General features: G+C 45.1%; 1 protein-coding gene across 2 annotated transcripts in view; it reads right to left on the bottom strand.

Annotated features, from left to right (window-relative positions):
• LOC110522748 (plexin-B2-like) overlaps nucleotides 1–23,546 on the bottom strand; it is a 237,112-nt gene that overhangs the window by 10,915 nt on the left and 202,651 nt on the right. For both annotated transcript variants that reach the window (XM_036968738.1, XM_036968737.1), the window contains exons 10-25: nucleotides 17,401–17,512; nucleotides 17,090–17,191; nucleotides 16,811–16,906; nucleotides 16,135–16,222; nucleotides 15,722–15,885; nucleotides 15,177–15,325; nucleotides 14,909–15,020; nucleotides 14,225–14,361; nucleotides 13,711–13,893; nucleotides 13,299–13,407; nucleotides 8,825–9,034; nucleotides 8,454–8,639; nucleotides 8,073–8,209; nucleotides 3,535–3,635; nucleotides 3,071–3,300; nucleotides 2,647–2,828 (exon numbers count right to left, since the gene is read on the bottom strand). In XM_036968738.1, coding sequence (XP_036824633.1) covers nucleotides 2,647–2,828; nucleotides 3,071–3,300; nucleotides 3,535–3,635; nucleotides 8,073–8,209; nucleotides 8,454–8,639; nucleotides 8,825–9,034; nucleotides 13,299–13,407; nucleotides 13,711–13,893; nucleotides 14,225–14,361; nucleotides 14,909–15,020; nucleotides 15,177–15,325; nucleotides 15,722–15,885; nucleotides 16,135–16,222; nucleotides 16,811–16,906; nucleotides 17,090–17,191; nucleotides 17,401–17,512 — 2,298 coding nt within the window. The remainder of the gene's footprint in view (nucleotides 1–2,646; nucleotides 2,829–3,070; nucleotides 3,301–3,534; nucleotides 3,636–8,072; nucleotides 8,210–8,453; nucleotides 8,640–8,824; nucleotides 9,035–13,298; nucleotides 13,408–13,710; nucleotides 13,894–14,224; nucleotides 14,362–14,908; nucleotides 15,021–15,176; nucleotides 15,326–15,721; nucleotides 15,886–16,134; nucleotides 16,223–16,810; nucleotides 16,907–17,089; nucleotides 17,192–17,400; nucleotides 17,513–23,546) is intronic.

The following is a 23,546-nucleotide window of genomic DNA, read 5'->3' as shown; positions in this document are numbered from 1 at the left end:
GCATGGGTCCTCAGATCCTCAAAGAGTTCTACAGCTGCACCACCGAGAGCATCCTGACTAATTGCATCATTGCCTGGAATGGTAAGTGCTCGGCATCTGACTGTAAAGCGCTACAGAGTGTCGTCGGTACGGCACAGTACATCACCTCTATACTAGGTGGTGTCAGAGGAAGGCCTAAAAAATTGTGAAAGACTCCAGTTATACAAGTCATACAGTTCTCTCTGCTACCGCATGGCAAGTGGTACAGTAGCACCAAGTCTAGGCCCAAAAGGCTCCTTAACAGCTTCTACCCCCAAGCCATAAGACTGCTGAACAATTAATCAAATGTCTATCCGGACTATTTGCATTGACCCCCCCCCCCCCTCTTTTTTTTTTTTTTACACTGCTGCTACTCACTGTTATTATCTATGCATAGCCACTTTACCCCTACATGTATACTACCGGTCAAAACTTTTAGAGCACCGACTCATTCAATGGTTAACAATCATTTGTACTATTTTCTACATTGTAGAATAATAGTGAAGTTATGAAATAATACATGAAATAATACAAAACTATGAAATAGTACATAAGGAATCATGTAGTAACCAAAAAAGTGTTAAACAAATCAAAATATATTTTATAATTGAGATTCTTCAAATAGCCACGCTTTGCCTTGATAACAGCTTTGCACACTCTTGGCATTATCTCAACCAGCTTCATGAGGTAGTCACCTGAAATGCATTTAATTTAACAGGTGTGACTTGTTAAACGTTAATTTGTGTAATTTCTTAATGCGTTTGAGCCAATCAGTTGTGTTGTGACAAGGTAGGGGGCATATACAGAAGATACATTTTGGTAAAAGACCAAGTCCATATTATTGCAAGAACAGCTCAAATAAGCAAAGAGAAATTACAGTCCATCATTACTTTAATACATGAAGGTCAGTCAATCTGGAACATTTCAAGAACTTTCAAGTTTCTTAAGTGCAGTCGCAAAAACCATCAAGCGCTATAATGAAACTGGCTCTCATGAGGACAGCCACAGGAATTGAAAACCCAGAGTTACCTCTGCTGCAGAGGATAAGTTCATTAGAGTTACCAGCCTCAGAAATTGCAGCCCAAATAAATGCTTCACAGAGTTCAAGTAACAGACACATCTCAACATCAACTGTTCAGAGGAGACTGTATGAATCAGGCCTTCATAGTTCGAATTGCTGCAAAGAAACTAAAGGACACCAATAAGAAGAAGATACTTGCTTGGAACAAGAAACACAAGCAATGGACATTAGACCAGTGGAAATTTGTCCTTTGGTCTGGAATCCAAATTGGAGAATTTTGGTTCCAACCGCTGTGTCTTTGTGAGATGCGTTGTGGGTGAACAGATGATCTCTGCATGTGTATTTCCCACCGTAAAGCATGGTGGAGGAGGTATGATGGTGTGGGGGTGCTTTGCTTGTGACACTGTCTGTGATTTTTTTCGAATTCAAGCCACACCTAACCAGCATGGCTACCACAGCATTCTGCAGTGATACGCCATCCCATCTGGTTTGCGCTTAGTGGGACTATAATTTGTTTTTCAACAGGACACACCTCCAGGCTATGTAAGGGCTATTTGACCAAGAAGGAGAGTGATGAAGTGCTGCATGGCCTTCACAATCCCCCGACCTCAACCAAATTGAGATGGTTTGGGATGAGTCGGACCGCAGAGTGAAGGAAAAGCAGCCAACAAGTGCTCAGCATATCTGGGAACTCCTTCAAGACTGTTGGAAAAGCATTCCTCATGAAGCTGGTGTGGGAGAATGCCAAGAGTGTGCAAAGCTGTCATCAAGACCAATGTTGGCTATTTGAAGAATCTCAAATATAAAATATATTTTGATTTGTTAAACACTTTTTTGGTTACTACATGATTCCATATGTGTTATTTCATAGTTTGATGTCTTCACTATTATTCTACAGTGTAGAAATAAAGAAAAACCCTTGAATGAGTAGGTGTTCTAAAACTTTTGACCGGTCGTGTACATATTACCTCAATTACCTCAACAAACCTGTACCCCCCCACAACCTGTACCCCTCCCACAGCCTGTACCCCCATGCAACCTGTACCCCCGCCCACACATCCTGTATATAGCCTTGTTATTGTTATTTTATTTTGTTACTTTTTAAAAACTTATGTTAATTTAGTAAATATTTTCTTAACTCTATTTTTCTTAAAACTGCCTTGCTGGTTAAGGGTTTGTAAGTAAGCATTTCATGGTAAGGTCTACACCTGTTGTATACCTTTCTTGATCTAAGATAGGCAGAGTTACCAGAACTAAATCTAAGACGGGTAGAGCTACCAGAACTAAATCTAAGCTAGGTAGAGCCACCAGAACTAAATCTAAGATAGGTAGAGCCACCAGAACTAAATCTAAGATAAGTAGAGCTACCAGAACTAAATCTAAGATAGGTAGAGCTACCAGAACTAAATATAATATAGGTAGAGCTACCTGAACTAAAAATCTATGATAGGTAGAGCTACCAGAACTAAATCTACGATAGGTAGAGCTACCAGAACTAAATCTAAGATAGGTAGAGCTACCAGAACTAAATCTACGATAGGTAGAACTACCAGAACTACTTTGAGGAATGGTAGCTACTGTAAGTGACAGCGGTTGGTGGTCCCAACCTGCGCAGCATGAGTTTGGGGTTCTTGCTGTCGACATAGTTCCCCATGAGTTCCAGCAGCAGGGTCCTCATGATGTCTGTGTAGTACTCCAGCTTCCCATGCAGAGCCACCGTCAGCAGGGATGCAAAGTACACCTTGGCCCGGGCGTTGAAGTCTGGACGTCCTTCCAAGGTCTTGATGAACTACTCACACAGTGGAGTTTAACAGAATATGCAGTTAATGGTAATCCAGTTAACATAAACTGTGGATAAATATTTAACTGTAAACAATGGAAGGGAGATTGCAATAATCTGAAATAGCCATCTCTCCATGTCTCCTTTACTTCTTCTGCCCTAATAGGGTTTTAGATGAAGGAAAGGAGACAAAAGAGCCAGCCATAGAGGCACCATTACAAAGACAGTTAAGTGGTCTGAAGGGGCTTTACATTGATGAGAAAGGTCTTGGAGTTAAGCAGGTTAGAGAACTGGTTGAGGGCCTGGCCCACGATGGCCTTCCGTGCCTCAGGGATGTCCAGCTTGCCCGTGATCATCACATCATTGGCCCCGTCCTTGGAGGGCAGGAAGAAGACGCGGTCCGTGTAGGTCTTATAGTCCAGGAAGGGGATTCGCCCCTCGCTCAGTTCGTTGGTATGGTCCTCCATCTCTATCATCAGGTCTGGGAAGGCAAAGGACAAACGTCTGAGTACCTTGAACATGTTCTCATCCTGAGACTTTTAAGCAACACAAACATAAACTACCATATTCGTTACTTTAAATCATGTCTTGATGAAGATACATAGATGTATGGATGTGTAGATGAAGTATGTAATATGAGGTTTAATGAAGTGTAATGAAGACCCTTGGTGGCCTTAGACAATTATGCTTGACAGCTGTGGTTATAATGTAGTACCTGTGAACTCTTTCTTGCAGCGGTCTCGTACACTCTCCTCCAAATTCTCCAGTTGGTGTTTCACCTTCTCATACTCTCTTTCAGCCTGCTGGCTCTTCCTCCTGTGCACACAACACAATCATTAACATGGGCAGAGCAATGAACAGAGACAAAAACCGACACCAACATGAACACTAACTCATGTAACATTGTACATTTGTGTGTATTGCGCACCATTTGGCTGGCTTGGATCCCTTGACACCAAATGAAGTTGTCACCCCCACATCCATGGAGAAAGGTGGTATGGTGTACTGTCCTGTATGTTGGTAATGGAGAAAGGTGGTATGGTGTAACTGTCCTGTATGTTGGTTATCTAGCCTAAAGGTGGAACTGTATGGTGTAACTGTCCTGTATTCATTCTGGTTATCTAGCCTAAAGGTGGAACTGTATGGTGTAACTGTCCTGTATTCATTCTGGTTATCTAGCCTTAAGGTGGAATGGTGTAACTGTCCTGTATTCTGGTTATCTAGCCTAAAGGTGGAACTGTATGGTGTAACTGTCCTGTATTCTGGTTATCTAGCCTTAAGGTTGAACTGTATGGTGTAACTGTCCTGTATTCTGGTTATCTAGCCTTAAGGTGGTATGGTGTAACTGTCCTGTATGTTGGTTATCTAGCCTTAAGGTGGTATGGTGTAACTGTCCTGTATTCTGGTTATCTAGCCTTAAGGTGGAATGGTGTAACTGTCCTGTATGTTGGTTATCTAGCCTAAAGGTGTAACTGTATGGTGTAACTGTCCTGTATGTTGGTTATCTAGCCTAAAGGTTGAACTGTATGGTGTAACTGTCCTGTATTCTGGTTATCTAGCCTTAAGGTGGTATGGTGTAACTGTCCTGTATTCTGGTTATCTAGCCTAAAGGTTGAACTGTATGGTGTAACTGACCTGTATTCTGGTTATCTAGCCTTAAGGTGGTATGGTGTAACTGTCCTGTATTCTGGTTATCTAGCCTAAAGGTGGTATGGTGTAACTGTCCTGTATTCTGGTTATCTAGCCTTAAGGTGGTATGGTGTAACTGTCCTGTATTCTGGTTATCTAGCCTTAAGGTGGTATGGTGTAACTGTCCTGTATTCTGGTTATCTAGCCTTAAGGTGGTATGGTGTAACTGTCCTGTATGTTGGTTATCTAGCCTTAAGGTGGTATGGTGTAGCTGTCCTGTATTCTGGTTATGTAGCCTTAAGGTTGAACTGTATGGTGTAACTGTCCTGTATTCTGGTTATCTAGCCTTAAGGTGGTATGGTGTAACTGTCCTGTATTATGGTTATCTAGCCTTAAGGTGGTATGGTGTAACTGTCCTGTATTCTGGTTATCTAGCCTTAAGGTGGTATGGTGTAGCTGTCCTGTATTCTGGTTATGTAGCCTTAAGGTTGAACTGTATGGTGTAACTGTCCTGTATTCTGGTTATCTAGCCTTAAGGTGGTATGGTGTAACTGTCCTGTATTATGGTTATCTAGCCTTAAGGTGGTATGGTGTAACTGTGCTGTATTCTGGTTATCTAGCCTAAAGGTGGTATGGTGTAACTGTCCTGTATTCTGGTTATCTAGCCTTAAGGTAGTATGGTGTAGCTGTCCTGTATTCTGGTTATGTAGCCTTAAGGTGGTATGGTGTAGCTGTCCTGTATTCTGGTTATGTAGCCTTAAGGTGGTATGGTGTAACTGTCCTGTATTCTGGTTATCTAGCCTTAAGGTGGTATGGTGTAACTGTTCTGTATTCTGGTTATCTAGCCTTAAGGTGGTATGGTGTAACTGTCCTGTATTCTGGTTATCTAGCCTAAAGGTGGTATGGTGTAACTGTCCTGTATTCTGGTTATCTAGCCTTAAGGTGGTATGGTGTAACTGTCCTGTATTCTGGTTATCTAGCCTAAAGGTGGTATGGTGTAACTGTCCTGTATTCTGGTTATCTAGCCTAAAGGTGGTATGGTGTAACTGTCCTGTATTCTGGTTATCTAGCCTTAAGGTGGTATGGTGTAACTGTTCTGTATTCTGGTTATCTAGCCTAAAGGTGGTATGGTGTAACTGTTCTGTATTCTGGTAATCTAGCCTTAAGGTGGTATGGTGTAACTGTCCTGTATTCTGGTTATCTAGCCTTAAGGTGGTATGGTGTAACTGTCCTGTATTCTGGTTATCTAGCCTAAAGGTGGTATGGTGTAGCTGTCCTGTATTCTGGTTATCTAGCCTAAAGGTGGTATGGTGTAACTGACCTGTATTCTGGTTATCTAGCCTAAAGGTGGTATGGTGTAACTGTCCTGTATTCTGGTTATGTAGCCTTAAGGTGGTATGGTGTAACTGTCCTGTATTCTGGTTATCTAGCCTAAAGGTGGTATGGTGTAACTGTCCTGTATTCTGGTTATCTAGCCTTAAGGTGGTATGGTGTAACTGTCCTGTATTCTGGTTATCTAGCCTAAAGGTGGTATGGTGTAACTGTCCTGTATTCTGGTTATCTAGCCTTAAGGTGGTATGGTGTAACTGTCCTGTATTCTGGTTATCTAGCCTTAAGGTGGTATGGTGTAACTGTCCTGTATTCTGGTTATCTAGCCTTAAGGTGGTATGGTGTAACTGTCCTGTATTCTGGTTATCTAGCCTTAAGGTGGTATGGTGTAACTGTCCTGTATGTTGGTTATCTAGCCTTAAGGTGGTATGGTGTAACTGTCCTGTATTCTGGTTATCTAGCCTTAAGGTGGTATGGTGTAACTGTCCTGTATTCTGGTTATCTAGCCTAAAGGTTGAACTGTATGGTGTAACTGTCCTGTATTCTGGTTATCTAGCCTTAAGGTGGAATGGTGTAACTGTCAGAATGTAACTGAGTGTAACTGTCCTGTATTCTGGTTATCTAGCCTAAAGGTGGTATGGTGTAGCTGTCCTGTATTCTGGTTATGTAGCCTTAAGGTGGTATGGTGTAACTGTCCTGTATTCTGGTTATCTAGCCTTAAGGTGGTATGGTGTAACTGTGCTGTATTCTGGTTATCTAGCCTTAAGGTGGTATGGTGTAACTGTGCTGTATTCTGGTTATCTAGCCTTAAGGTGGTATGGTGTAACTGTCCTGTATTCTGGTTATCTAGCCTTAAGGTGGTATGGTGTAACTGTCCTGTATTCTGGTTATCTAGCCTAAAGGTGGTATGGTGTAACTGTCCTGTATTCTGGTTATCTAGCCTAAAGGTGGTATGGTGTAACTGTCCTGTATTCTGGTTATCTAGCCTTAAGGTGGTATGGTGTAACTGTCCTGTATTCTGGTTATCTAGCCTAAAGGTGGTATGGTGTAACTGTTCTGTATTCTGGTTATCTAGACTTAAGGTGGTATGGTGTAACTGTCCTGTATTCTGGTTATCTAGCCTTAAGGTGGTATGGTGTAACTGTGCTGTATTCTGGTAATCTAGCCTTAAGGTGGTATGGTGTAACTGTCCTGTATTCTGGTTATCTAGCCTTAAGGTGGTATGGTGTAACTGTCCTGTATTCTGGTTATCTAGCCTTAAGGTGGTATGGTGTAACTGTCCTGTATTCTGGTTATCTAGCCTAAAGGTGGTATGGTGTAACTGTCCTGTATTCTGGTTATCTAGCCTAAAGGTGGTATGGTGTAACTGTCCTGTATTCTGGTTATCTAGCCTTAAGGTGGTATGGTGTAACTGTCCTGTATTCTGGTTATCTAGCCTAAAGGTGGTATGGTGTAACTGTTCTGTATTCTGGTTATCTAGCCTTAAGGTGGTATGGTGTAACTGTCCTGTATTCTGGTTATCTAGCCTTAAGGTGGTATGGTGTAACTGTGCTGTATTCTGGTAATCTAGCCTTAAGGTGGTATGGTGTAACTGTCCTGTATTCTGGTTATCTAGCCTTAAGGTGGTATGGTGTAACTGTTCTGTATTCTGGTTATCTAGCCTAAAGGTGGTATGGTGTAACTGTCCTGTATTCTGGTTATCTAGCCTAAAGGTGGTATGGTGTAACTGTCCTGTATTCTGGTTATCTAGCCTAAAGGTGGTATGGTGTAACTGTCCTGTATTCTGGTTATGTAGCCTAAAGGTGGCATTTTGTAACTGTCCTGTATTCTGGTTATCTAGCCTTAAGGTGGTATGGTGTAACTGTCCTGTATTATGGTTATCTAGCCTTAAGGTGGTATGGTGTAACTGTCCTGTATTCTGGTTATCTAGCCTAAAGGTGGTATGGTGTAACTGTCCTGTATTCTGGTTATGTAGCCTAAAGGTGGCATTTTGTAACTGTCCTGTATTCTGGTTATCTAGCCTTAAGGTGGTATGGTGTAACTGTCCTGTATTATGGTTATCTAGCCTTAAGGTGGTATGGTGTAACTGACCTGTATTCTGGTTATCTAGCCTTAAGGTGGTATGGTGTAACTGTCCTGTATTCTGGTTATCTAGCCTTAAGGTGGTATGGTGTAACTGACCTGTATTCTGGTTATCTAGCCTTAAGGTGGTATGGTGTAACTGTCCTGTATTCTGGTTATGTAGCCTAAAGGTGGCATTTTGTAACTGTCCTGTATTATGGTTATCTAGCCTACCTGTAGCAGTAGACGGAGACGAGGATGATGAGCAGCATGGGGATGATGACAGCAGGGATGATGATGAAGAGAGGAACTTCATTATTGCTCTCGTAGTGCACAGAGCCCACCACCCACTCGCCATTCCCAAACTTAATCTGGAACACACACAGTTAGCAGCAGCAGCGTTATTATTACCAAAACTGTAGATAGAAGAATGCATTCAAAGCAATATTGGCAACTGTTAACATTAAGTTGCCCTGACAGACACCAAGTTACTCTGGATCTATTTTGGCAAGCAGATTTCAATTACTCATCTTTAGGAAACTGCAGATAAGTTAAAAGATAGCAAAGACAGATCCATGCATCTGTATGGTCCCGTGTGTGTGTGTGTATTCTCACCAGCAGGTCCAATGTGTCGGAGCTGGTGTCTCTGCGTCTACGGTGGCGTTTGGAGCGGGCCTGGGGCTGGCTGGACGGGGGATCCAAGAACAGCTTGTCATCCTGGAGGGCGTTGACATAGCACGGGACATCCCCCACAAACGCCTGGGCCTCTTTGGCTGTCATGGCTTTTTCAAAACCTCGGCCCTGGAAGTGGAACATGGTAAGGAACTATTGGACGTATTGTAGGTAACAACATACTGTAACTATGAGTCAGGAGGAACCGGAAAAAACTCAAGGCCCTAGTTGTAGCCTGTAACTAGGTCAGGAAAATTCTTGGGCCTAAACATAACATAGTACATTTATGGACCCTATCAGCCTCTAATACTCACAGTGACGACAATGATGGAGGTCTCAGTGATGATCTTCTTGGTGAGGGGGTCGAAGGCAGGGTCAGGGTGGTAGTCGAAGGGCTTAAGCTCCCTCCCCCAGTTGTCCAGCTGGATGAAGGTCCTGAACAAATGGGTCTCAGAAGACCTGTTGACGGCCGGGGTCAGGAACTGGATTACCGTGTTGTTCTTACTCAGAGCCTCCTGGAGGTACTGGGGGAGAAGGAGGGGAGGGGGAGGTCTTTAATAAGTAAGCTTTATCATCCACCAATTTGTGGGGCCCCATGTCCCTGTAAGTACATGGCCCCAAGTCCCTGCCACCTAGGGAGTTAGAGAGGAACAGAGCTGCCACCTAGGGAGTTAGAGAGGAACAGAGCTGCCACCTAGGGAGTTAGAGAGGAACAGATCTGCCACCTAGGGAGTTAGAGAGGAACAGAGCTGCCACCTAGGGAGTTAGAGAGGAACATATCTGCCACCTAGGGAGTTAGAGGGGAACAGAGCTGCCACCTAGGGAGTTAGAGAGGAACAGAGCTGCCTTCTAGGGAGTTAGAGAGGAACATATCTGCCACCTAGGGAGTTAGAGGGGAACAGAGCTGCCACCTAGGGAGTTAGAGAGGAACATAGCTGCCACCTAGGGAGTTAGAGAGGAACAGAGCTGCCACCTAGGGAGTTAGAGAGGAACAGAGCTGCCACCTAGGGAGTTAGAGAGGAACAGAGCTGCCACCTAGGGAGTTAGAGAGGAACAGAGCTGCCTCCTAGGGAGTTAGAGAGGAACAGAGCTGCCACCTAGGGAGTTAGAGAGGAACAGAGCTGCCACCTAGGGAGTTAGAGAGGAACAGAGCTGCCACCTAAGGAGTTAGAGAGGAACAGAGCTGCCGCCTAGGGAGTTAGAGAGGAACAGAGCTGCCACTTAGGGAGTTAGAGAGGAACAGAGCTGCCACCCAGGGAGTTAGAGAGGAACAGAGCTGCCTCCTAGGGAGTTAGAGAGGAACAGAGCTGCCACCTAGGGAGTTAGAGAGGAACAGAGCTGCCTCCTAGGGAGTTAGAGAGGAACAGAGCTGCCTCCTAGGGAGTTAGAGAGGAACAGAGCTGCCTCCTAGGGAGTTAGAGAGGAACAGAGCTGCCTCCTAGGGAGTTAGAGAGGAATAGAGCTGCCACCTAGGGAGTTAGAGAGGAACAGAGCTGCCACCTAGGGAGTTAGAGAGGAACAGAGCTGCCACCTAGGGAGTTAGAGAGGAACAGAGCTGCCTCCTAGGGAGTTAGAGAGGAACAGAGCGGCCTCCTAGGGAGTTAGAGGGGAACAGAGCTGCCTCCTAGGGAGTTAGAGAGGAACAGAGCTGCCTCCTAGGGAGTTAGAGAGGAACAGAGCTGCCTCCTAGGGAGTTAGAGAGGAACAGAGCTGCCACCTAGGGAGTTAGAGAGGAACAGAGCTCCCACCTAGGTAGTTAGAGAGGAACAGAGCTGCCACCTAGGGAGTTAGAGAGGAACAGAGCTGCCTAACCACATAATCCCCTGGAACCTTAATTACCGTATTACATTTCGCCTCTAAATGAAATTAATAAAATCGCTGCTTATCCTGCCCAAGGCATCAGGGGCAGGAGTCTGCAAGGCCACTACAGCAGCTCTGGGGGCACTGTGTGACATTAAGTCCTCTCTGCAAGGCCACTACAGCAGCTCTGGGGGCACTGTGTGACATTAAGTCCTCTCTGCAAGGCCACTACAGCAGCTCTGGGGGCACTGTGTGACATTAAGTCCTCTCTGCAAGGTCACTACAGCACCTCTGGGGGCACTGTGAGAGATTAAGTCCTCTCTGCAAGGCCACTACAGCAGCTCTGGGGGCACTGTGTGACATTTAGTCCTCTCTGCAAGGCCACTACAGCAGCTCTGGGGACACTCTGTGACATTAAGTCCTCTCTGCAAGGCCACTACAGCAGCTCTGGGGGCACTGTGTGACATTAAGTCCTCTCTGCAAGGCCACTACAGCAGCTCTGGGGACACTGTGTGACATTAAGTCCTCTCTGCAAGGCCACTACAGCAGCTCTGGGGACACTCTGTGACATTAAGTAAAACTGGATTGATTATTTCTGGATGAATCAGAGCTTTTTCTGCGTCAATCTTCCAGGTTAGTTATGAAGAGTCCATAACAGTCCATATGTGGTTTGAAATAAAGGGATGGTTTAGGCTTTTAGGTTTAGGGCTGAGAGACAGAGACAGAGACATGTGCAGAAAAGCTTAGGAGTGCAACCCATGCAACAAACAAAGACAAGATCCCACAACAGAAAGTGGGAAAAAGGGCTGCCTAAGTATGATCCCCAATCAGAGACGATTGACAGCTGCCTCTGATTGGGAACCATACTCGGCCAAAAACAAAGAAATAGACAATATAGAATGCCCACCCAAATCACACCCTGACCTAACCAAATAGAGAAATAAAACGTCTCTCTAAGGTCAGGGCGTGACAGAAACTGTATATTTTTGGGGTTAAGGTCTGATGTTATTGAGTTGGCAGCACAGTATGTCACAGCTTGCCAAACGCTAAGGAAGGAAACATATTATTTTGTATTTTCTCCCTGTATTATAAGTAATAGACAATATAAGTGCACCAGTCATTCTATTTATTTGTTATATATTTATTTTTCATTAGTTCTATATATACTATTCTTATTGTTGTCACTGTTGTTTTCATATTTTGTATACAGTGCATTCGGGAAAAGTATTCAGACCCCTTGACTTTTTCTACATTTTGTTATGTTACAGCCTTATTCTAAAATGTATTACATTTTTTTTATATATTCATCAATCTACACACAATACCCCATAATGACAAAGTGAAAAACAGGTTTTCATATTTAACATTTTTTTTTTATTAAAAATAAAAAACGGAAATAAGGAAGTATTCAGACCCTTTGCTATGAGACTCGAAATTGAGCTCAGGTGCATCCTGTTTCTATTGATCATCCTTGAGATGTTTCTACAACTTGATTGGAGTCCACCAGTTGTAAATTCAATTCATTGGACATGATTTGGAAAGGCACGCACCTGACTATATTAGGTCCCACAGTTAACAGTGCATGTCAGAGCAAAAACCAAGACATGAGGTCGAAGGAATTGTCTATAGAGCTCCAGGACAGGATTTTGTCGAGGCACAGATCAGGGAAAGGGCACAAAAACAAATCTGCAGCATTGAAGGTCCCCAAGAACACCGTGGCCTCCATCATTCTTAAATAGAAGAAGTTTGGAACCAGCAAGACTCTTCCTAGAGCTGGCATCCCGGCCAAACTGAGCAATCGGGGGAGAAGGGCCTTGGTCAGGGAGGTGACCAAAAACCTGATGGTCACTCTGACAGAGCTCCAGAGTTCCTCTGTGGAGATGGGAGAACCTTTAAGAAGGAAACCCTCTCTGCAGCACTCCACCAATCATGCCTTTATGGTAGAGTGGCCAGATGGAAGCCACTCCTCATTAAAATTCACATGACAGCCCGCTTGGAGTTTGCCAATAGGCACCTAAAGGACTCTCAGACTATGAGAAACAAGATTCTCTGGTCTGATGAAATCGAGATTGAACTATTTGGCTTGAATGCTAAGCGTCATGTCTGGAGAAAACCTGGCAGCATCCCTACGTTAAAGCATGGTGGTGGCAGCATCATGCTGTGGGGATATTTTTCAGCGACAGGAACTCTGAGACCAGTCAGGATCGAGGGAAAGATGAACGGAGCAAAGTACAGAGAGAACCTTGATGAAAACCTGCTCCAGAGAGCTCAGGAACTCAGACTGGGGCGAAGGTTCACCTTCCAACAGGACAACGACCCTAAGCACACTGCCAAGACAACGCAGAAGGGGCTTCGAGACAAGTCTCTGAATGTCCTTGAGGGGCCTGCCCGAGCCCAGACTTGAACCCAATTGAACTTCTCTTGAGAGACCTGAAAATAGCTGTGCAGCGATGCTCCCCATCCAACCTGACAGAGCTTGAGAGGATCTGCAGAGAAGAATGGGAGAAAATCCCCAAAAAGGTGTACCAAGCTTGTGGTGTCATACCCAAGAAGGTGCTTCAACAAGGGTCAGTAAAGGGTCTGAATACTTATGTAAATGTGATATTTCATTTTTTATTTTTAAATAAATCATAAAACATAAAACATTTCTAAAAACCTATTTTTGCTTTGTCATTATGGGGTATTGTGTGCAGATTGATGAGGGGGAAAAAAAACAATTTAATACATTTTAGAATAAGGCTGTAAAGTAACAAAAAGTGGAAAAAGTCAAGGGGTCTGAATACTTTCTGAATGCACTGCATGTATCACTTCGCTTTGATAACTTTGACCTTGTCCTTCATGCCAATTAAGCACATTGAATATTAATATGAGAGCAAGGCAGAGAGAGAGAAGCAGAGAGAGAAAGAGAGAGAGACAGAGAGAGGCAGAGAGAGAGAGAGACAGAGAGAGGCAGAGAGAGAGAGAGAGGCAGAGAAAGAGAGTCCATACCTCAGTAGGAGTTATGCCAGACCACTTGTCAGCCGAGGCCTGGACCCTCATGATGGCGTTCTGAATTAGGTCAAACCCAGATCCAGTCACCACGATGGTCCTCCCACCGCTGAAACAACATCACAATCACAAAGGGACAAAAGGTACAGTTTTAACCCACTGCTCACATTCACATTTAATCTACAGAAGAGATATCACATTTACGCTACCAACTGGTATCTGGAGAGGAAGCCAGGTGTGTTGGAGATTGAATGCCATTAAACTATACTCTAGGGTACACTTTATTGTGTTTAGACAGGTGGCATCATTCTAACCCGGCGCTTCTCAGTGCAGACGGAGTTGACGTGCTATCTGATGTGAGACAATGTGGAAGCCTCGAGAATAGCCTCTTGTCTCGAGGACTGGGACTCACCACACAAAGCTTCCCTTGGGGTGGTGGTCCAGGATAGTGGGGTTCTCCCAGAACTGGAAGGCTGTGGGGACGGCTGTGGTGGTTCTCTTCCCATACTTTACTGTCACTGTGAGCAGGTCAGAGGGGACCTTATCCGCCCGGTACTCTCCCATCCTGCAGGTGATGGCTGCACCAAACGTCTCCCTGCAGACAAGGACACAGTCAGCCAGCGACACAGACCGCTCAGCACTAGGGGTCAACCGGGGTCACGGTGCACAGGAGACTAACATGCCAGAACCATGACAGCTAAGTCAATACAGGGCTTTCTTATTAAAGAAAGTCATGCCCACATTTGAATGCAACCCCCAACCCTAACCTGCTTGATAGTTCTGTATTCACTTTAGCTTACAACACTTTCTTTTGCTCGTTGTCATGCCAAAGAATTGGCTGAAAGCCAACACATACAGATCTAAAGACCAGACAACCGCAACCCTTCTTGACACTGGTTCCCTTCCCAGGATGCAACAGTACTTACACAGTGCACACCACCCCCCCAACGTTGACGTCAATGTCCTCCCTGGTGGCTGTGTCCAGGTTGAAACCAGAGATGGTGATGACCGTCCCCCCGGCCTTGGAGCCGTTGGCGGGGTGAACCGAGCGGGCGATGGGGTCCTAGAGGATCAGGTAGTAAAAAACACTCATCATATTCCTGTCTCATCTCTTCCCCCACAAGGCTTTCAAAATGCACACACACCCACACTTCGCATTTCCTTCAATTTGCTGAGTAAACAGTTAGGGGGGGCGGTCCCCCGTGGGGAAGCATTAGCCGTGCAAGATATAAAAAAGGCAGTGAAATTGCTCCAATGTACCCTGTTAAGGCACCAGAGGAAATTGAGTCGCCGTATAGCACCTTGTTAAACTATAATACACACAAATCAATTTCATCTTATCGTACTGGGCATTATCTGCCAGTGTGGCATTACCACAGTAGTACATTCAACAGAACATTCATGAATTTTATTTGGATATTACACTTAAACGACATGCCCTTCATGCGGGCCGATAAGAAGCTCTGTAATACAGCGTCTGTATAGCTGTGAAATTGAATGGTGATAGCATAACCAAATCATGTAAAAGCATTTTCCACTTCACGAGTCCACCCTCTCATCCTGAAGTGAAGGACTGTTATTGAAGTGAAGGAGTGCGGTAGGTTTGTTACCCGGTATGTGAAGAAAGCAGATGACGTTCCTCTCTTCCCTCCCTCTACCTCCACCTCCACCTGGCCCCAGTTTGTTCTCAGGGGTTCCAAGGGCCCGATCTCACACACCACGCTGTAAAACAGAGAGACAGGGAGGAAGACATAAGATTTTATATTTAGACATTCTAGATTACATTTCAGATTGAAATCTACTGTTGAGAGGACCACATCAATCAACGTCTATTGTGACAAGGTGGACAGCGGTGACTGGGTTGCCAGTGTATGTTACCTGGTGGAGACGGCGTATTTGTTCTCCTGATGTATACAGGGGACCCCCACCACACTGATGGCCTTGATGTCCTCCTTGTGGATGCCCAGGTTGGAGCCCTTGATGGTGACAGAGATGCCCCCCCTCACGGGCCCGTAGCGAGGGATGATCTGGGAGGGGGATTGGGGAACAGATTTAAGATGATAGGCTTTTAGATTTGCACTACCGTACAGCTTTTAGATGACAGTGTATAGAGTGGCTTACAGAGTAGCACCAGGAAATAAGCCACAAACACATGCAGAATGTGACCGCACAGTCTGTGAAAAGACTGCAGCTAGTCCAGACTTTAGAAAATGAGCATTGATCAGAGGTACCCCTTTAAATAGCAAATAACCAGTCTGTTAACTGATCCAGTTGTCAGTAGCAGTCAATGAAGTGATCATTAACATGCGTAGTCAGTCAGTGATAATAAAAAGTCGATATTATTGCAGGTTCAAAGATAAGTTATTAGTATATAGTTAGGAGATAACTACTGAGATAACTACTGTACTGTGGGTGCTACTCACGTCAGTGATGTGTGGGTCAGGGCACTCTGTACCCTGGTCATTAGTACACAGCTTCTCATAGACGCACGACTTCCTTTTGACACACCACACACACCTGTACTTAGGGTCAGCGTTCTTACACAGGCTGCAGTCCTCACGGCCCAGCGAGCAGCTATATAGGGTCACTGTGAAGGAAGGTAAGAGGGACGCCTTGGAATGTCAAGACTATTCTGTCATTTCATTTACATGACACTGGTCATCGATAGTACAAGGTCTGATATGATGTTTGACCAATTCACTTAGACGATTGCAAAAAGTATTGCGTTAAATGTGTCAATGTAAATGTGTCAAATAAGACTTCCCCAGTTGTCATTTATGTCCACATGGTCCTTTGGGACATTGTCAACAGAGTTGCATAAAGATGCACCCTTTACCATTCAGCGTGCTGTCTATTTTCTTGCCCGTCTGTTTGTCCTTCACGTAGAACAGAACGTTGGTCTCCTGTGACTTTTCCAAGGAAAACTAGAAACGGAGAAAATAATGAATTATTAATACAGTTTGTGAAAGAAGTGATTAATGACTTCACATTTCCAAAACGTGCCAGATGAAAGTTCTCATTTTACATTTAAGTAATTTAGCAGATGCTCTTATCCAGAGAGACTTACAGGAGCAATTAGGGTTCCTTGCTCAAGAGCATATCGACAAATTAGTCACCCTGCTCCAGGACTCGAACCAGCAACCTTTTAGTTACTGGCCCAACATTCTTAAACTTGGCTACCTGCCGTCCCATACACACTTTGGCAGCCACTCCAAAATAGCTGAATAAATCAATATATGAAAATAATGTTGCTGGAGGCTGGTCCCCACCTCTCTGTAGTGCTTCTAAGATGTTTTCCAATCACACAAAATCCACAGTTTGAGGATGTTAAAATAACATTGGGATTGTTTTCCATGAGGGGGTGCTATAATATCAAACTGACACAAACCATTTAACGTAAACAAACAATACAATATCATGACCCAGCAACACATGATCAACCCTTTACACCTTTTAGAAGTGGTGAAAGCTACAATTGACAGGTGTGGTGCAATAAGAAGCACTGGGCATACGTTAAAACCGTTGAAGCTGTAGAAGGGGCCATCGTCAGACCTGACGTCCTCCTCCATGTTACTCATCAGCTCTGTGCCGATGGTGAACACCCGGTCCTAGGGAGGAAGCAGAGGAGCAGAGAGTTAACGAACTTCATACATGAGCAGTTATCAAGGCCTCATCTCAAGCATACTATAGTCTGATTCATAATTAACTAGCGCCTACTGTTTTTGAATCGTTTGATAACAGCTATAAAGCTATATAACAGCTATATAAGACATTATCTTTTTTTCCAGTACCTGGTAAACATCCAGGTTGATGCCCTCGAAGCCGATGGTGGTTTTGAACCCCACAGGAATGAGCACAGGATCAGGGTTCTCAAACTGGGGACATCTTGCCCCCTGAACACAGATGGAAATACTACATTTTGAGCATTTGTATTTATGCCTTTAGTCATTCGACGGACAAACTGTCATCCAGACTGATCATTTATCAGTTGGCATGCATCCGCTGACTTACAAACTGATATTCCATACAAAAAAACTCATGACTTTGACTCTTAGCATACATGCAATGTACATTATGCCTGTTTAGTGGAGCACCTAGCTACCTGTCTGTGTTTGATGATTTGAGGGCCCAACACAGTGTCGTCCTTGTCCCGGCAGGTGTGGTCCTGGGTGTTCCACTGGCAGCCCCATGGGCTGGCCACACACGACAAACATCTGATATATATATATATATATATATATATATATATATATATATACATATATACATATACATACATACACACACACACACACACACACACACACACACACACACACACACACACACACACACACACACACACACACACACACACACACACACACACACACACACACACACACACCAGGGAGGCAATCTCTTTTTAAAACATGTAAATCCATGATAGTATTCCTGTAACAGTAGAACCTATATTGTTGATGGTAAATATATATCTGTAACCTGATAAACAAAGCCCATTTATCACACGCTTCCTCCAGATGAAAAAACAGCCCTCGAAGCAGCAAAAGAGAAAACACATATACGTATGAGATCGACTTTCATTTTTTGATTAATGAAAAGGAAACTGAAACAATTTCCTCTGGTTGGTAATAAAAAAGGGGGGAAATGCAAGAGGTGCATTCAATCCCAGTATCATTCATGCATCACACAGAATGTACACACAGAAACCTTTCTCTCATTTGTGCACATGCAGCTATTCATTTCCATCAAGGTTGTCGGCACTAAAACCCAGTGAGTCTGGTCAATGGGAGAGTACAGAGAGTGGGATAGGACTGTGTTTCAATGAGAGAGTACAGTGCAGTAGGAGAGTACAGAGTACAGTAGGAAAGTACAGTCCAGAGAGTACAGTCCAGAGAGTACAGTAGGAGAGTACAGTCCAGAGAGTATAGTAGGAGAGTACAGTAGGATAGTACAGTCCAGAGAGTATAGTAGAGTACAGTCCAGAGAGTACAGTAGGAGAGTACAGTAGGAGAGTACAGTCCAGATAGTACAGGAGGGATGTACAGTCCAGATAATACAGTAGGAGAGTACAGTCCAGAGAGTACAGTCCAGATAGTACAGTAGGAGAGTACAGTCCAGAGAGTACAATCCAAAGAGTACAGTAGGAGACTACAGTAGGAGAGTACAGTGGGAGAGTACAGTCCAGAGAGTACAGTGGGAGAGTACAGCGGGAGAGTACAGCAGGAGAGTACAGTAGGAGAGTACAGTCCAGAGAGTACACTAGCAGAGTACAGTCCGGAGAGAACTGTAGGAGAGTACAGTCCGGAGAGAACAGTAGGAGAGTACAGTAGGAGTGTACAGTCCAGAGAGTAAAGTCCAGAGAGTACAGTAGGAGAGTACAGTCCGGAGAATAGTCCAGAGAGTACAGTAGGAGAGTACAGTCCATAGAGTACAGTAGGAGAGTACAGCCCAGAGAGTACAGTCCATAGAGTATAGTATGAGAGTACAAGTCAGAGAGTACAGTAGGAGAGTACAGTCCAGAGAGAACAGTAGGAGAGTACAGTCCGGAGAATACAGCCCAGAGAGTACAGTAGGAGAGTACAGCCAAGAGAGTACAGTAGGAGAATACAGTCCAGAGAGTACAGTCCAGAGAGCACAGTCCAGAGAGTACAGTAGGAGAGTACAGTCCAGAGAAAACAGTAGGAGAGTACAGTCCAGAGAGTATGGTAGGAGAGTACAGTCCAGAGAGAACAGTAGGAAAGTACAGTCCAGAAAGTACAGTAGGAGAGTACAGTAGGGGAGTACAGTAGGAGAGTACAGTAGAAGAATACAGTCCAGAGAGTACAGTCCAGAGAGCACAGTCCAGAGAGTACAGTGGGAGAGTACAGTCCGGAGAGTACAGTCCAGAGAGAACAGTAGGAGAGTACAGTAGGAGAGTACAGTGGGAGAGTAGAGTCCAGAGAGTACAGTAGGTGAGTACAGTAGGAGAGTACAGTGGGAGAGTACAGTCCAGAGAGTACAGTCAGGAGAGTACAGTCCAGAGAGTACAGTAGGAGAGTACAGTCCGGAGAGTACAGTCCAGAGAGTACAGTAGGAGAGTACAGTCCATAGAGTACAGTAGGAGAGTACAGTCCAGAAAGTACAGTCCAGAGAGTACAGTAGGAGAGTACAGCCCAGAGAGTACAGTCCAGAGAGTACAGGTCAGAGAGTACAGGTCAGAGAGTACAGTATGAGAGTACAAGTCAGAGAGTACAGTATGAGAGTACAAGTCAGAGAGTACAAGTCAGAGAGTACAGTAGGAGAGTACAGTCCAGAGAGTACAGTAGGAGAGGACAGCCCAGAGAGTACAGTAGGAGTGTACAGCCAAGAGAGTACAGTAGGAGAGTACAGTCTAGAGAGAACGGTAGAAGAGTACAGTAGGAGAGTACAGTCAAGAGAGAACAGTCCAGAGAGCACAGTCCAGAGAGTACAGTGGGAGAGTATAGGCCAGAGAGTACAGTAGGAGAGTACAGTCCGGAGAGTACAGTCCAGAGAGAACAGTAGGAGAGTACAGTCTAGAGAGAACGGTAGAAGAGTACAGTAGGAGAGTACAGTCAAGAGAGAACAGTAGGAGAGTACAGTCCAGAGAGTACAGTGGGAGAGTATAGTCCAGAGAGTACAGTAGGAGAGTACAGTCCGGAGAGTACAGTCCAGAGAGAACAGTAGGAGAGCACAGTCCAGAGAGTACAGTCCAGAGAGAACAGTAGGAGAGTACAGTCCAGCGAGTACAGTAGGAGAGTACAGTCGAGAGTACAGTCCAGAGAGAACAGTAGGAGACTACAGTCCAGAGAGTATAGTAGGAGAGTACAGTCCAGAAAGTACAGTAGGAGTGTACACCAAAGAGAGTACAGTAGGAGAATACAGTCCAGAGAGTACAGTGGGAGAGTATAGGCCAGAGAGTACAGTAGGAGAATACAGTAGGAGACTACAGTCCAGAGAGTACAGTAGGAGAGTACAGTCCAGAGAGTACAGTGGGAGAGTATAGTCCAGAGAGTACAGTAGGAGAGCACAGTCCGGAGAGTACAGTCCAGAGAGAACAGTAGGAGAGTACAGTCCAGAGAGTATGGTAGGAGAGCACAGTCCAGAGAGTACAGTCCAGAGAGTACAGTCCAGAGAGTACAGTAGGAGAGTACAGTCCAGAGAGTACAGTAGGAGAGTACAGTCCAGAGAGAACAGTAGGAGAGTACAGTAGGAGAGTACAGTGGGAGAGTACAGTCGAGAGAGTACAGTAGGAGAGTACAGTGGGAGAGTATAGTCCAGAGAGTACAGTCCAGAGAGAACAGTAGGAGAGTACAGTCCAGAGAGTACAGTCCAGAGAGTACGGTAGGAGAGTACAGTCCAGAGAGTACAGTAGGAGAGTACAGTCCGGAGAGTACAGTAGGAGTACAGTCCAGAGAGTATAGTAGGAGAGTACAGTCCAGAAAGTACAGTCCAGAGAGTAAAGTAGGAGAGTACAGTGGGAGAGTACAATCCAGAGAGTACAGTAGGAGAGTACAGTAGGAGAGTACAGTCCGGAGTGTACAGTCCAGAGAGTACAGTAGGAGAGTACAATCCAGAGAGTACAGTAGGAGAGTACAGTCCAGAGAGTACAGTCCAGAGAGTACAGTTCAGAGAGTACAGTCCAGCAAGTACAGTCCAGAGAGTACAGTAGGAGAGTACAGTCCAGAGAGTACAGTCCAGAGGGTATAGTAGAGTACAGTCCAGAGAGTACAGTAGGAGAGTACAGCCCAGAGAGTACAGTAGGAGAGTACAGCCCAGAGTGTACAGTAGGAGAGTACAGTCCAGAGAGTACAGTCCAGAGATCACAGTCCAGAGAGCACAGTAGGAGAGTACAGTCCAGAGAGTACAGTCCAGAGAGTACAGTAGGAGAGCACAGTCTGGAGAGTACAGTCCAGAGAGAACAGTAGGAGAGTACAGTCCAGAGAGTACAGTAGGAGAGTACAGTGGGAGAGTACAGTCCAGAGAGTACAGTAGGAGAGTACAGTCCGGAGAGTACAGTAGGAGGGTACAGTTCAGAGAGTATAGTAAGAGAGTACAGACCAGAGAGTACAGTCCAGAGACTACAGTATGAGAGTACAGTCCAGAGAGTACAGTATGAGAGTACAGTCCAGAGAGTACAGTAGGAGTGTACAGTGGGAGAGTACAGTCCAGAGAGTACAGTCCAGAGAGTACAGTAGGAGAGTACAGTCCAGAGAGTACAGTGGGAGAGTACAGTCCAGAGAGTACAGTCCAGAGAGCACAGTAGGAGAGTACAGTCCAGAGAGTACAGTAGGAAAGTACAGTCCAGAGAGTACAATAGGACAGTGCATTAGGAGAGTACAGTAGAAGAGTACAGTCCAGAGAGTAGAAAAGGAGAGTACAGTAGGAGAGTACAGTCCAGAGAGTACAGTAGCAGAGTACAGTAGGAGAGTACAGTAGGAAAGTACAGTCCAGAGAGAACAGTAGGAGAGTACAGTAGGAGAGTACAGTGGGAGAGTACAGTCCAGAGAGTACAGTCCGGAGAGTACAGTAGGAGAGTACATTGGGAGAGTACAGTCCAGAGAGTACAGTCCAGAGAGTACAGTAGGAGAGTACAGTCCAGAGAGTACAGTGGGAGAGTACAGTCCAGAGAGTACCGTCCAGAGAGTACAGTAGGAGAGTACAGTCCAGAGAGTACAGTAGGAAAGTACAGTCCAGAGAGTACAGTCCAGAGAGTACAGTAGGAGAGTACAGTACAGAGAGTACAGTATGAGAGTACAGTCCAGAGAGTACAGTAGGAGTGTACAGTGGGAGAGTACAGTCCAGAGAGTACAGTCCAGAGAGTACAGTAGGAGAGTACAGTCCAGAGAGTACAGTGGGAGAGTACAGTCCAGAGAGTACAGTGGGAGAGTACAGTCCAGAGAGTACAGTCCAGAGAGTACAGTAGGAGAGTACAGTCCAGAGAGTACAGTCCAGAGAGTACAGTAGGAGAGTACAGTCCAGAGAGTACAGTATGAGAGTACAGTCCAGAGAGTACAGTAGGAGTGTACAGTGGGAGAGTACAGTCCAGAGAGTACAGTCCAGAGAGTACAGTAGGAGAGTACAGTCCAGAGAGTACAGTGGGAGTGTACAGTGGGAGAGTACAGTCCAGAGAGTACAGTCCAGAGAGTACAGTAGGAGAGTACAGTCCAGAGAGTACAGTGGGAGAGTACAGTCCAGAGAGTACAGTCCAGAGAGTACAGTAGGAGAGTACAGTCCAGAGAGTACAGTAGGAAAGTACAGTCCAGAGAGTACAATAGGACAGTGCATTAGGAGAGTACAGTAGAAGAGTACAGTCCAGAGAGTAGAAAAGGAGAGTACAGTAGGAGAGTACAGTCCAGAGAGTACAGTAGCAGAGTACAGTAGGAGAGTACAGTAGGAAAGTACAGTCCAGAGAGAACAGTAGGAGAGTACAGTGGGAGAGTACAGTGGGAGAGTACAGTCCAGAGAGTACAGTCCGGAGAGTACAGTAGGAGAGTACATTGGGAGAGTACAGTCCAGAGAGTACAGTCCAGAGAGTACAGTAGGAGAGTACAGTCCAGAGAGTACAGTGGGAGAGTACAGTCCAGAGAGTACCGTCCAGAGAGTACAGTAGGAGAGTACAGTCCAGAGAGTACAGTAGGAAAGTACAGTCCAGAGAGTACAGTCCAGAGAGTACAGTAGGAGAGTACAGTACAGAGAGTACAGTATGAGAGTACAGTCCAGAGAGTACAGTAGGAGTGTACAGTGGGAGAGTACAGTCCAGAGAGTACAGTCCAGAGAGTACAGTAGGAGAGTACAGTCCAGAGAGTACAGTGGGAGAGTACAGTCCAGAGAGTACAGTGGGAGAGTACAGTCCAGAGAGTACAGTCCAGAGAGTACAGTAGGAGAGTACAGTCCAGAGAGTACAGTCCAGAGAGTACAGTAGGAGAGTACAGTCCAGAGAGTACAGTATGAGAGTACAGTCCAGAGAGTACAGTAGGAGTGTACAGTGGGAGAGTACAGTCCAGAGAGTACAGTCCAGAGAGTACAGTAGGAGAGTACAGTCCAGAGAGTACAGTGGGAGAGTACAGTCCAGAGAGTACAGTCCAGAGAGTACAGTAGGAAAGTACAGTCCAGAGAGTACAGTCCAGAGAGTACAGTAGGAGAGTACAGTCCAGAGAGTACAATAGGAAAGTGCATTAGGAGAGTACAGTAGGAGAGTACAGTCCAGAGAGTAGAAAAGGAGAGTACAGTAGGAGAGTACAGTCC

This window comes from Oncorhynchus mykiss, chromosome 30, assembly GCF_013265735.2.
Source record: "Oncorhynchus mykiss isolate Arlee chromosome 30, USDA_OmykA_1.1, whole genome shotgun sequence".
NCBI classification, from domain to species: Eukaryota; Metazoa; Chordata; class Actinopteri; order Salmoniformes; family Salmonidae; genus Oncorhynchus; species Oncorhynchus mykiss.
This window is presented reverse-complemented; position numbering and strand designations above follow the sequence as displayed.